The following is a 14266-nucleotide window of genomic DNA, read 5'->3' on the forward strand; positions in this document are numbered from 1 at the left end:
TAGACCAAACTCCTTTGGGTGGTTGATCATATATGATATAGGATTATTTTAGTGATTTTAAATTTCACTTCTAAATGAAGAGTTACTAAAATAAATAAAAAAGTTGCTTGAAAAATATATGTAGTTTATCAAAAGAAAAAAAAAAAAAGTTAAACCGTACTTGCTAGGTACCTAAAGTTTACAAGATTAACATTAACTCCACATTTACACTACTGTACCTTCCTTTTAGTTTGGAGACAGAAGCGAAAAGCCAAAAGCCGCCACATTTCATCGTGGGCTCCATTTGACCACAACTTTTCCACGTAAGAACATGGAAAGAAATTAAACACACACCTCCTTACGTGGAATAAATTAGGTTTGACTCTTTCTCACGTAGCCATCATCCTTCACCACCCATCTCTTATATATCATGCAACTCTTCAAACCCCTCTCTCTATCTTTCTGAACTCTTCTCATTCATAAATTAACAAACCTTGCTTGTCTCTCTCTCTCTCCTCTTTCTCTTTCTCCCTCTCTCTCTTTCTTTCCCTCTTTTTGCATAAGCACACTCAAGAAAGCCTTTTGCAAGATGGGAAACTGCTTGAAGCACCAATCATCCACCAATAAGTATGATGGCAGCGATCACGATAGCGATGATTGGGATTTTCTGGCAGGTGAGGAGGGGTCTTTTGCTGCCACCAAGGCCAAAACGGTGACGGAGGTGAAGATCAAGATCACAAAGAAACAGCTAGAGGAATTGTTGAGCAAAGTGGACGTGAGGGAGTTGAGGGTGGAGCAGGTTTTGTCACAGTTGATGAACCATAGTAGTGGAGGGTTCCAATCACTTCAAAGACCATGGAGGCCTGCACTTCAGAGCATTCCTGAGGCCAATTGAACTAGCTAGCTAGCTAGCTTCGCATCTATATATATATATATATATATATATATATATATATATATATATATAGCTTAGGTTGTGTTAGTGATTAGTGAGTGCATGATGGGAGTTGATGATGATGATGAAAAGAGAATTGGCCTGTTGGGTCAATCCTGATTCTTGCTTTCATGCAAGAGGGTTTGTGATTTTATGGTTGGGGTTTGAGGGTTATATGTTCTTGTATTTTATAGGGGGGAAACAAAGGGTGCTTTTGCAGTTTTTGTTCTTTGTACATACAAAACAAGGGAGTGCCCTTTGTACTAGTTTGAGGCTTGTTAATTAATTTTCTTTCTCTCTAATTCCTTTTCTTTTTCATATTCTCTTTTGTGGGTTTTCCTTGGATGTCAATTCTGAAAAGAAAAAAAAAAAAAAGAGCTTCTTGGAGGTAAAATTATTTGAGGATATGGACTTGAACATTAAGAACCATATTGTAATTTTGTTTCGGACAAAATTTACATACAACGGTTTTGTTAATTTGCATAATTCTTTAATACAAATTTTTAAATTTCAATTTTGATTAAAAATAAGTACAAACAATTCAAATTTTATCATCATTATTCCTATGGATGAGTGATGTGCTGCATAAATGCTCCACCTTGTGATGGCCAGGGTGGCAAGCTACAAGTATTTCATCATCATGTTGAATGACATGGATAGGGTGTTCTTTGGGATTTGCTTTGACTATTTGGCATTAAAAATCTAAAAGCGTTTAGATTTGTAACTGATTGGGAGTTAATTATTCCCTAATTGCGCGTTTGTTGTCGAAATGTTGGATTACCAATATCCATCTAGCTAGATTGATGGATTTGATAAAGGCACAAATCAATTTTACTTTAGTAACTTTTCTTTAATTAGCTGTAAAGTTTGTGAACTGTTATGCTCTTTAGATATTTTGCAATCTATGGGAAAGAAAAGGAAGAATAAAATACACGTGTTTTTCCTATTGACTTGACCATGCTTATAACCTGACATATTTGATATTTTCGGATTTCAAACTTGTATATGAAAAAAAATCTCCTGATCAAGGGAATTAGTCTCGCAATATTGCAAATGTTTCTAATTCAAACATATCTATTGTTTTCCATTAACAAAATCTGTAGTTTAGACATAAATAAACTACAGAATATTTTTAAACACACTAGTTTTACTCTTATTTCCATAGATGCATTATCTTTGAACAGCTGTACAACATCTTGAATAATATATACAAGATAACACTTTTTTTAAGGATTTATTAACCTGGTAGCTAGATGTAATTTTGAAATTATAAAATTCTTCAGAGTATAATAAGTCCTTCTGGACGAATCTAAATGACAAAACATCAAAGAAATTAATTAATTCGTCAACTGGCCTGGTCAGATATGACTCGAGAGAAAGAGAAAGAAGTGTAAGCAACACCTATAAATATAATGGTTAGAGAATATATTATAGCTGAAACAACACTAGACTTGTTTTTGTAAAAGCTTTTGAAATCTCTTAACTATTAACGTGGTAGTAATTAAACATCGAAAACACATTCTTCTATTACAAAGAAGCCTAAAAAGAGCATAAGTTTTTCTTCACTTCTTTGTAGTTCCCTCTGGATCTATCTGTGCTCGGCTGCAACTCAATAAGACAAGTGACCTAAAACCGACCTCTAGTAGTTAGAGCTATGTTTGGAAACCCATTGGCACCTCCCTCAACTTATTTTGAATCCAAAAGATACCAAAGAACATGCTTTGTTTACCATTCAACTTGTGTGCACGAATTTCCAGATAAATTAAATCCAACAAATCAATAGAAACTAAACACAAAAGGAAGTGTAAAGATGCTTTTGTAAAAAACCCTTTTGTTACCAACGTTTGCAACCATAAATTAAACATGCACTTCCTTCAGCGAACAGCTCACCAAACATGCACTGGGTTGTCTTATACAAAAAGGCTCTAACAATCTTTGTTGGAAAAGAAAAAACGTTTAAATTTGCCACTGCATTAGAAGATTTTGAGCCAACTTCTACGTTAATAGTTAAGAGACTATGTCATGGGCTGCTTGTGATTTGCATGGCTACTTGGATTGAACGTTGTGACTTGGTACGGTACTTGGATTAGGTACCTCAAGATACCAAGTCAGAATTGCATACCCGGTGAGTAAAAACGTGTGATGAATAACTCAAAATTGTTCGTTAGAAAAGTTCATCTCGCGACTAATTTTAAATTTGCTCACGATTGCTCTCAAAATTTAATTAGTAGTTGATCAACGAAGAATTAATGTGTAATTAATGTGTGGATTGGTACATGCATACAATGTCATTTGTTAATTGACTTAATTCTATTACAGCACGCAAAAATAAAAAAATTATGTTTTAATCTTTCATACAGGATCTAATAAATTCGTGTGAATTATTATAAAATTTTCTTAATTATATTTGTCTTCGGTTTTTAGGATAAAAAAATACAACATGTTCTTTCCGCTTAAATTTACCATTATTTGTTAAAGTCCGATCCAACTAAAAATGATATAGAATAAAAGATACAGGTTCAGTTTGAATAAATTTTGCTATAAATATTTATAAAATTAAAGAAAGCAAACAATTTTAAATTTTTTTATAAGTTAAAATTAATGTGTATATAAATTTTTTTAAATGCTAATGAACCAATTTTATCAATAAGCCAATTTTAATTTATGAAAAAAAAATTATTTCATTTTTTATCTTATATATATTTATAAAAATTTATTCAGATAATATCATAATTACAAAAATAGTGATAATGATGGTGATGACAACAGCAACAACGACAATAATAATTATGGACGACAATAGTGATGAAGACAACAATTATAACAAGGATGACAATCATGATGGTGTAATAGCGATGGTGATCACGATAACAGTGGCAGTGACTATCCTTGTGGTGGTGGCGGTGATGATGCGTCTGGTATTTTAATAAGTGATATTTTATATCTTTTATAGATTTAATTTTTATTCGATTATTAATCTTTTAGAGATCTGATAATTAAATGAGTTTTTAACTTGAATTTCAAATCTTTTCATGTAACACGATTCATATTAAATATTTTTCATCCTCACATGAGACGATCATTCTCATATGATATATTATCATATCTTTTTGACACAATAAATAACTAAAGTAGTATTATAAATGATAATTATTTTGAGTTATCTTATCATATCTAACTATCAAATAGGGCCTTAAGGACTTTCTTTCTAGGGCGTTGCTAGGTGCACCAGGCATATTGCTCGTGCACCAAGCATAAAAAAATTCCTTGTCTTTTAACTAAAATTTTTTACAATAGCGCACTCATTCATTCCTTGTCTTTGTCTCTTATGGTTTTTTCATTGTCATGAAAGGTGCATTGTGTCGCTTCAGTCTAGGTAAAAGTTTTACGGAGGTACGTTGGTGGTGGTTGTGGCAATGGTTTGTTTGATTGTTAATAGAGGTACATCGGTGTTCTACATTTTTTTTTTGCATAAAATACGGATTAAAGAATTCGTAAGTCATATAAAACTTATGGATTAATTGTTAAAAAAAATTAAATTAATATGTATAAAAAATTTATTTGTTTATTTGAAATGTAATTTGTATTATTGTTTTAAATATTTTTAAATAAGTGTAGATTGATAATTAATTTGTAATTATTTATTTTTATATTTGGAAATGATATTAATTGTAAGATAATTTACACTTGTAATTTAAGTATAATTTATTTGAGTTGTTGTGGTCTAAAATTGATTGTTTTTTGTGATCATAATTTTGTGAATTAGAATTAAGTTGAATAAAATAATGTGTGAGAATCACAATCATGAAATGACAAAGTTATTAGTTGGACATTCATACGTTGGTCGATTGACTAAGGATGAAAAGATAATTATTGCTGATATGACAAAGTCAATTGTGAAACCAATAAATATTTTGCTAACGCTAAAGGAGCACAATGTCAATAATTATACAACAATCAAACAAATATACAATGCAAGAAATGCATATCGCTCTTCCATAAGAGACAGTAATACTGAAATGCAACAACTAATTAAGCTTCTTAAACGAGATCAGTATATTTATTGGCATAGATTAAAGGATGAAGATATTGTACGTGATATCTTCTGGTGTCATCTTGATGCAGTGAAGTTATGCAATGCTTGTAATTTGGTATTTTTGATAGATAATACCTACAATACAAACAGGTACAAGCTCTCGTTACTGGACTTTGTTGGTGTGACACCAATAGAGATTATATTCTCTGTTGGTTTTGCTTATTTGGAGGGAGAACGTCTAAATAATGTGGTATGGGCTCTAGAATAGTTTCGAGATATTTTTCTAAGACGTGATGCCCTCCCTAGAGTTATTGTTACTGGCAGAGACCTAACATTGATGAATGCAGTGAAAACTGTATTTCTTGGGTGTACCAACTTATTGTGTAGGTTTCACATCGACAAGAATGTCAAGGCAAAATGTAAATCCCTAATTGGTAAAAAAAAAAAAGACACGGGATTATGTGATGGATGCCTAGAGGAGTTTGGTTGATTGTCCTTCTGAGCATCAGTTCGATGATTACCTTAAGAAGTTTGAAATTGTTTGTTCACCATGACCAATGTTTGTTGACTATGTCAACCAAACATGAATAATTTCTCACAAAGAAAAATTTGTTAAAGTCTGGACAAATAAGGTGATGCACTTAGGAAATACAATAACAAACAGGTATGAAAATTTTCATTTTTGTTAGGGTTTAGGAATTCATGGATTTTAATTCTTGTATTTGTTTATTATTTTTTGTGTATTTCAAATGCAGGGTTGAATCTGTTCATTGGGCTTTAAAAAAACTATTACAGAATAGCCTTGGAGACCTATGTAGTATTTGGGAAGCCATGAACAACATGATCATGCTGTAACACACTAAAATTAAGGCATCCTTTGAGACAAGTACACACGTGGTTGGACATGTTTTTAAAGTTACCTTATACAAGAGATTACTTGGCATGGTATCAAGGTATGCTTTAAATCAGATTGTTGCTCAGTTTGAGCGTGTACATTATGTTGGCAAAAATCCTTCTTGTTATGGATGTGTCATAAGAACTACTCACGGTCTTCCATGTACATGTGAGCTATCCAAATATGTTGTTGGTACCATACCACTTGAGACAATCCATATGTTTTGGCGGAGGCTAAGTTTTTTAGAGCAAGGGTTATTTAAGCCCTAAGTGACCATAACTGAAGAGATGGAAACCATATCCAAGCGATTTAAAGAGTTTGATGTTTGTGGAAAAGTTATTCTAAAAAGTAAACTCCGGGAAATTGCCTACCCTGATCTAAACTCTATGTGTCATCCTCTAGAAAAGGTCAACACCAAAGGTGCTCAGAAGAAACTGATGACCAAACATCAAAGATAAACAAAATGTGATTCGTCTTATTGAAAGTATGTCGATGCTTTACATTTTGTGCAAAATAGTAATTCTTCAGTCAAACGTAGTACAACATCATCATCTGACCAGGCAATTCTAAGAAGGACTATGCCGATGTTGGATCAATTTCATCCATACATTCACGATTCCATTGAAAACATTGTTGATGTCAAAACTAACGATAACTGTGGATATCGTGCAATTGCTGCCTTAGTAGGTATGGGTGAAGATTCATGATCATTGGTGCGCAACCATTTGCTTTAAGACTTGCCAAATGATCTAATGAGTATATCAACCTCCTTGGTGGCATAGACAGATTTGAGGAATTAAAGAGGTCTCTACTTGTTGATAGATTATCCATGGTACGTAATTTATTTTTTGTTTTTTATTTAAAATTTAGTTTAAATAAATGTAATCCATATAACGGGTTCATGCAGGTTACTATGGATAAATGGATGGATATAACCGACATGTGATATGTCATTGCATCAAGGTATAATGTTAACCTTGTATCGTTGTCTTTGCAACAAAGTATGACATTTTTTCCTCTTAGAAGTCAACCACCAACAGATTCTTTTGTGCATCGCATAATATGTATTGGTCACGTGTATGTAAATCATTTTGTTCAAGTAGATTCATCATAATCTTGTTTTTAAATTTATGAAATTAATTGTATTATAATAACTTGAAATTGTTTGTGCATGTGTAACAAGTTTATTTAAGAGACCGTTTTCCCTTACCACATCTAGCTTTGTTATGGTGTAGGAATTGTCATCATCAGACAAAGCAGTGACCAATTCCATATATTAGCAGAATGCATCAGTACGAAAATTTGATAATGTTGAAAAAAGACTATGTTGATTTGAGTGAAGAGTGAATATTTAGGTACCTATGACATTGTCATGCACTACAATAATATATAGTTGTTTCATTGGAAATTCACATAATTATGTATTATACCTCACGTTCAAACGGTTTAAGGTTACTATAATACGTAGGGTTTAGTGTTAGGTGTGTTGTTAAAGTTAACTGTGACATGAAAACCAGGGTTTAGTAGAACATAAAAAACTAGGGATTTTGTAGACTAGGGTTTACTGTTACACTTTAGGGTTAATTCGAATAGTAATATAGAAAACAATTCAAATAAAATATCTAAAATAAAAATGTTGTCAAATAAAATAAAATGATAAACACAGTCTACACATTTCCTAAAAAATTCTAAATGTCTTCATGCGTCCTCTGTGCGTCGCCTTCGTCACGTCCGCACATATACATAGCAATCCATAGTGACACCTCTAGCGATCCTTAAGGAGTCTTGCATGACATCGTTTGTTTTTGTGCCTTTAGTCACTATCCTTAGGTTGAGCAATCGCTCCAACCTTCCAGTTATTGCTTGGCAAGTCTCCTATGACATTCACAACAACGGATAAGGTATAACCATATTGCATGTTTAAATTAAATGAAATTAAGAGTAAGATGAATATATATGTTACCACTGCATGTCTAGGCTGCTCCACATTAGAAGGTGCATGCGCATGTGTTTCCTCCATAGTTGCTGCCGCCATCAAGTACTGAGACATATTTGGTTCGACATGTGTCATATTACACGATAGGTGGATATCTGGGTGGATCCCTGGGTTGTGTCGGCCTCATGAATGAATGTGAAATCATGTAGAACCAGTCCATGTAGTCTGGTGCACATTGTCCAGGCACAACACAAATCTGGCCTACCAGTGCAAGGTAGTCAGAGAAATGCATCCATTTATCGTCAATATCTTCCAAGCATAATCTTGAACCCGGAGAGTATAGAGGAATCGTCTTAACATACCCAAACTGTCGCATAACCCTCTCTGGTCGGTGTGTGACAACAATGAGACCCCATCAGATATGTCTATAAAAACAAGAAATCCGGTCAAAGTCTCTAATTGCACGATGATCACCGTAAGGCATCTTGCAAACATCAGCAGTTGTCAGTCAATCTATATGCTTCCGATACGTCGACACTGGTAATGCCTTCGTAGAGGTCCAACTGCAGGCATGTGGTGATCTTTCATCATAGTCTTCATCCGTAAAAGCCACAGCAAGAGATGAAAAATGATCATAAATCCAACACTACATTTATTTTCAAAACAAAAAAATATCAAATCAATACATAAAAAAATTAAAAAATAAATAAATAAGATTCAATGACAATTACCTGTAATAGTGTGATATATTTAGCAAGTTGTCTGCTGCTGCTCTTAGAAGCATCATTCAAATTATTGTACATATGCACTAGGGTAGCAACTCCCCATGCGTAGTGTCCACTCTGAATGAGGTCTCAAAAGGCGTCCAAGAACACCACATACACAAGTGTTGCACTCTTGTTAACAAAAAGAGTGTAACCTAGCAAATGTAACAAATAAGCTCAAGCTGCTACAGTCCAGTGTCTAGTATCACATTTGCTACGATAAATGTCTCGTAGCCATGATAGTCGTACATATGCCCCATGACATTGTTCTGCCTCAGTTCTGGCTTCATGTCCACTGACTTTAAGTAGTTCCACTAACATCAACACCACTTCATCGACATGAAGAGTTTCAAAGATGTAGAATGCACCTGTGATGGGCAGATGAAGCAAAAAGGCCATGTCATCGAGGGTGACGTCTCCTACTGGAAGATGGAAACTGCTAGTTTCCTTATGCCACCTCTCCGCAAAAGCTAATATAAGTATCCGATCGTCAGTGTCCAATGAACATGTGACCAAATGACTTAGTCCTGTGACAACAACTAACCCTTTAATCTCAGCAGAAGGTCTCCCGAATTTCTAAACCTTCCTTCCATGGAAGGATAGCTTCAATTCAGGACATTTCTAAATTTTTTTAACAATTTTAACAATAAAAACAAATACTTATTGAAATATAATTTATTTAAAACTATAAATACCTCTTAATTCCAAACAATGACTGCAACATAATCAGCAAAGATAGTCAAAACTGATGTGTCACACGGCCCGCCTGGAAAACCTTGGGCATCAACAACTGCTTCTTCATGCTATTGGAAGACCTCTTCAGCTGCGTCATCCACGTGAGGAACATCCTCAGCAACAACGACAACTTCCTGTTGCCTACGTGCGGATGCTATGGGCCTTCGTCGCTGGGGAGCTGATAATTGATATGCTTACATAATTTAAATATTTAAATCACATAGCAATTATCTAATTTTCCTCTCTTTTATTTCTTCTTTTGTGTTAGAACATTAGTAATTTAGCTTCTTCTGAGTCATTGTCCAATAAATGCTAAAGTTATCTAATTTACAGTGTTTTAGAGTGTGTTTTTTTGTAGAATTACACAGTAGGAGGCCTGGAAGATGGCTGAAGAACTAGAGCAGCTCGCTCAACGCGTCAACAACCGCTCAACACGAGGAGCCAACTTGGAGGTTAGGCTTAGCGCGCATGTGGCGGCTTAGCGTGCATCTGCGGTTTAGCCTGCATCTTACGGCTTAATGTGCATCTGCGACTTAGCTTGCAGCTTGCGGCTTAGCGCACAGTCACTTATGCTAGTTGGATTGCGGCTTAGCGAGCACATGCTGGCTTAGCACATGACCAATATCGCAAAACACAATTATGCTACGTTTTAAAGGAGAAAGGGGGAAAAATCAAGCAGTTCTTTTGGGGGACCAAAATGAGAAGCTAGGGCACGAGAGAAGAGAGAAAACTCATTCACTTGGGGATCCTTTCCTCCATTTTCTTTCACACCTCTTGCTTTCCTTTTGTATTGGTAAGCCTCTCATGACAATGAGAGGCTAAACCACCCATTGTTGGGAGCTCAACTACCAAACACTCTTGATGTAATGATTCTAACTATCTATTTAATGTTATTTTGATATTATTGTCTCTTTTCTGTGCTTAATATCATGTTTTTGGCTTTATCACCCATGCTCATGTAGTGTTATAGGGTTTATGCATTAGAAAATGTATATCTCCTAATAACTTGAAAATAGCATCTAGGTAATCCATGTCTAGGGATATAATGGTATTATTTAGTCTTATTTATGCATCTTTATTCTTAAAGCAAATTATTTGATACAATTCTTAAGGGATTAGGAGTGAAATTAGGTAATTTAAGTTTTTTCACACGAGGAATCATGGTTCGGGGATCCTTTCGCTGCACACGATCAGAACCAACGGGTTGTCGTATCTTGGGAGATGAGCGCAATCAGAATTTCTTACCCGTGCAGTGAGGGCGTTTTCTCTCTAAGGATAGCGTTTACGCGCTTCAACCCAGGCTATATCTTTCTTCCCTTAATTTTTTTTCTTGTGCTTATTGTATGTTATAATGCATTATTCATGTGTTGTCAATTAAATTTATTTTGCTACTGCTATTTTGTTATTTAATTCAAGATTGTGCATCTTCTTCATATTTATTTTCCTTCATTTTTTATATTATTTTTCCAACAGTCTTAGAGAGAAAAACGCTATCACTTTCTTCTTGCATAATCTTTTCTACAGTAGCATTTTGTTTTATCAAAAATGTCTGTCGTCAATATGATTGAGTTCCTTTCTAGTAAGCATGAAAAATTAATGGATGAAAATGCAATGCATTATGTTCCATTAAAAATGTTTTTATTATATTATTTAATTCCTGAAATTTTAAATTAGTATGACATTGTTGAAAAATATTTTCTTTGTCAATTATATTTTTGTTTAAGATAAAATGCTTTTAGAATTAGTTTATGTGAAAAACTAAAAATATCTCACTACTTCCATTCCTGCCTTAGGAAGTTATCTTTTACTTGATCAAATGATCCTGTGAATACAAATCTTTAAAATCAAGACATTTGTTGTTAGGTTTTTTAATTTCTATTGTTTAACGTTATTATTATTACTGCAAATATTTTGTTGTTACATGTTGACTGATTGTCTCTTTATATATAACTCATTGATAAAACATAAAAATAATAAAATAAACACTTTGGTGAAACTTTATATTTTGCATGTAGTATTCTTAAAAGAGTACCTTATAAAAAAAAAATCCTTATGAGCTATGGAGAAAAAGAGAACCAAATCTGAAATATATTAAAGTGTGGGGGTGTCTAGTAAAGGTTAATATCCCTATTAATAAGAAAAGGAAAAATGAAAAAAAATATTAATTGTATTTTGTTGGATATTTTTTACATAATACTACTTATAGATTCTTAGTTGTTAATTCAGAAGTGACTGAAATTTCTAATGTTACTATTATGCAATCTAGAGATGTCACTTTCTTTGAAAATCTTTTTCCTTAAAAAATAAATTGTTAAATCTTTGTATGGTTTGAAACAAGTTTCAAAGCATTGACACAAAAGTTTGATTAAGTTATTCTTTTGTATGATTTTCAAATTAATGATAGTGATAAATGTGTGTATGTGAAACAATTTAATAATAATGAATGTGTCATTTTATGTTTGTATCTGGATAACATATTGATATTTGGTAGTAAATGAATTTCATAAATGATGTGAAGTTTTTCTTGTCTAGAAATTTTGATATGAAAGACCTTGGTTGTGTAGATGTGATTTTGGGTATTAAGCTTATAGAGAAAAATGATGGTATGATTTTTTACCCAATCTTATTATGTTGAAAAGCTATTGAAGAAGTTTAATTATTTTGATGCGAAACATGCTTTTACTCCTTATGACTCATCCATCAAGTTAAAGAAAAATTTGAGTGAAGAAATTTCTTCACATAAATATTCTCAAATTATCGGTTCTTTGTTGCATTTGACAAACTTCTCTAGGCCTGACATTGCATATGCAGTTGGTAGATTAGGAAGGTGTACTAATAATCCTGATCATTCTCATTGGATTGCATTAGAAAGAGTTTTTAGATACTTAAAAGGAACCATCAATTATGACATTCATTATACATGTTTTCCTGCAGTAATTGAGGGGTTTAGTGATGCAAATTGGATTTTTGATTCTGATGAAACAAAATCAACAAGTGATTATGTTTTTACTTTAGCTGGTGGTGCAGTATCATGGAAATCTGCTAAACAAACTATTATTTCACGTTCTACTATGGAAGCAGAAATTATTGATTTAGATACTGCTACTAGTGAAGCTGAGTTTCTTAAAAATTTGTTATGTGATCTACCATTGTTGAATAAGCTTATACCTCCAATTCCAATGCATTGTGATAGTCAAATTGCTATATCTAAAGTGACTAGCAAAATTTTAATGAAAAAAGAAGACACTTAAGAGTGAGACATAAGTCTATAAGAAATTTGATTTCTCATGTTGTCATTTCTCTTGACTTTGTCAGGTCAGAAAATAATATTGCGGATCCGCTTACAAAAGGGTTGACGCGTCAACAAGTACTTGAGTCGTCGAGGGGAATGGGATTAAAGTCCATTATTTAGTTACAACAATGGACACCCGTCTTCGTGTGATTAGTGATCCCATGAATGGAGTTCAACATGTAACAACGAAATTGTTTGTTGATTAAAGTACACCAAAATGAAATTTGACGGAGTTGTTCCGTTTCTCATTCCTATGACGAGGTGTATTATAAATTGTGGTAATATTAAGGTTGAGGTATTTATATATATGTATTTTTGGTTAAAAAAATACCTCTTAATGAATCCGATGACAATTATTGTTTGGGTGAGGGTCACAACTCACTCTTTGAGGATTCACCTAGTGAGTATGGTGGTGGGGCCGCCACTGTGAGATATGGGCTAATCTCTAAGGGACACTCACGAAACAAGATACAAGCGCAAGGCCGTGTAATGCGCTACCACTGATTAGAACCTAATTGAACACCAATATTGTAGGAGTTGTGTACTAAAGTCCGGTTAAAGAATATGTAGTTCAAGACAATCAAGTCACTATATTTTTCTCGGATGGAAGTTCATAAACACTAGGTATAAGGCTCAAACCCGGAATGTTCCTTATACCGAAATACAATATCACATGCTCTTTCTCTTATATTTTTATACAAATTATCTTTCAGAAAATATATTTTAAAATTTTAAATTATGTGGGGGAATGTTGATAAATATTTGTGTTTTAATTTAAAATTTATAAATATATATTAATTCCATTTTATAAAATAAAATATTTATTTTAGATATTCTTAAGATTTTGTTTCAATGAGTCAACAATTTGTTAAGGTTGTTTTGATACCTCTAAGTTGTTATCTAACGGTCATATTTCCAACGGTCATATTTTGTTTGTTGCTTAAGGTGACCTGTGCCTATATATTCTCTTTCCTCATTTCTAAAAGGATGACAGAACAATAGTCTCATCTATTTCTCTCAAAATTTTCTATTTCTTCTCTCATAAAATAATTTATTTCTTGAGAGTAAGAGCATTGGTGTTCATAAGGTTCGGGAATCCTTTCGCTGCACACGATCGGAACCAACGGGTTGTCGTATCTTGGGAGAGGAGCGCAATTAGAATTTCTTACCCGTGCAGTGAGGGCGTTTTCTCTCTAAGGATAGCGTTTACGCGCTTCAACCCAGGCTATATCTTTCTTCCCTTAATTTTTTTTCTTGTGCTTATTGTATGTTATAATGCATTATTCATGTGCTGTCAATTAAATTTATTTTGCTACTGCTATTTTGTTATTTAATTCAAGACTGTGCATCTTCTTCATATTTATTTTCCTTCATTTTTTATATTATTTTTCCAACAAATTTTAGTTCATTGATTGCTTAAAATTGGACATATACAAACTCTGAGTATAGTCAAAGTCCCGATGGACTCGACACTCGGTCTTACCATTTGAATATATTACTTGTGTGAATCGGTACACTTGCCGACACACGAACATGAGCTTCATCTGAATCACAATTATCTTCTCTCCCCAAGGCTCTTCCTATAACTCTGCTTAAAACACGACCTAAAGTTCTGGTTCTAACCATAATCTGCAAATTTTAACATACGTACAAATTTATGTCAAAATTCAAACAATACTTCAATTAATTACACTA

The 14266-nt window shown here is 33.3% G+C and overlaps 1 protein-coding gene across 2 annotated transcripts; it reads left to right on the forward strand.

Annotated features, from left to right (window-relative positions):
* Positions 1-439: 439 nt before the first annotated feature.
* On the forward strand, positions 440-1215 carry LOC114395877. 2 transcript variants are annotated; one of them, XM_028357745.1, is made up of 2 exons: positions 440-917; positions 946-1215. In XM_028357745.1, the coding sequence occupies exon 1, from the start codon at positions 569-571 to the stop codon at positions 872-874; it is 306 nt and encodes a 101-aa protein (XP_028213546.1). In that variant the 5' UTR covers positions 440-568; the 3' UTR covers positions 875-917; positions 946-1215. The 2 variants fall into 2 exon arrangements, with proteins under 2 accessions (XP_028213546.1, XP_028213547.1); XM_028357746.1 differs by having other exon boundaries at positions 440-901; positions 930-1215.
* Positions 1216-14266: the final 13051 nt, after the last annotated feature.

This window comes from Glycine soja, chromosome 18, assembly GCF_004193775.1.
Source record: "Glycine soja cultivar W05 chromosome 18, ASM419377v2, whole genome shotgun sequence".
In the NCBI taxonomy this organism is placed as follows: domain Eukaryota; kingdom Viridiplantae; phylum Streptophyta; class Magnoliopsida; order Fabales; family Fabaceae; genus Glycine; species Glycine soja.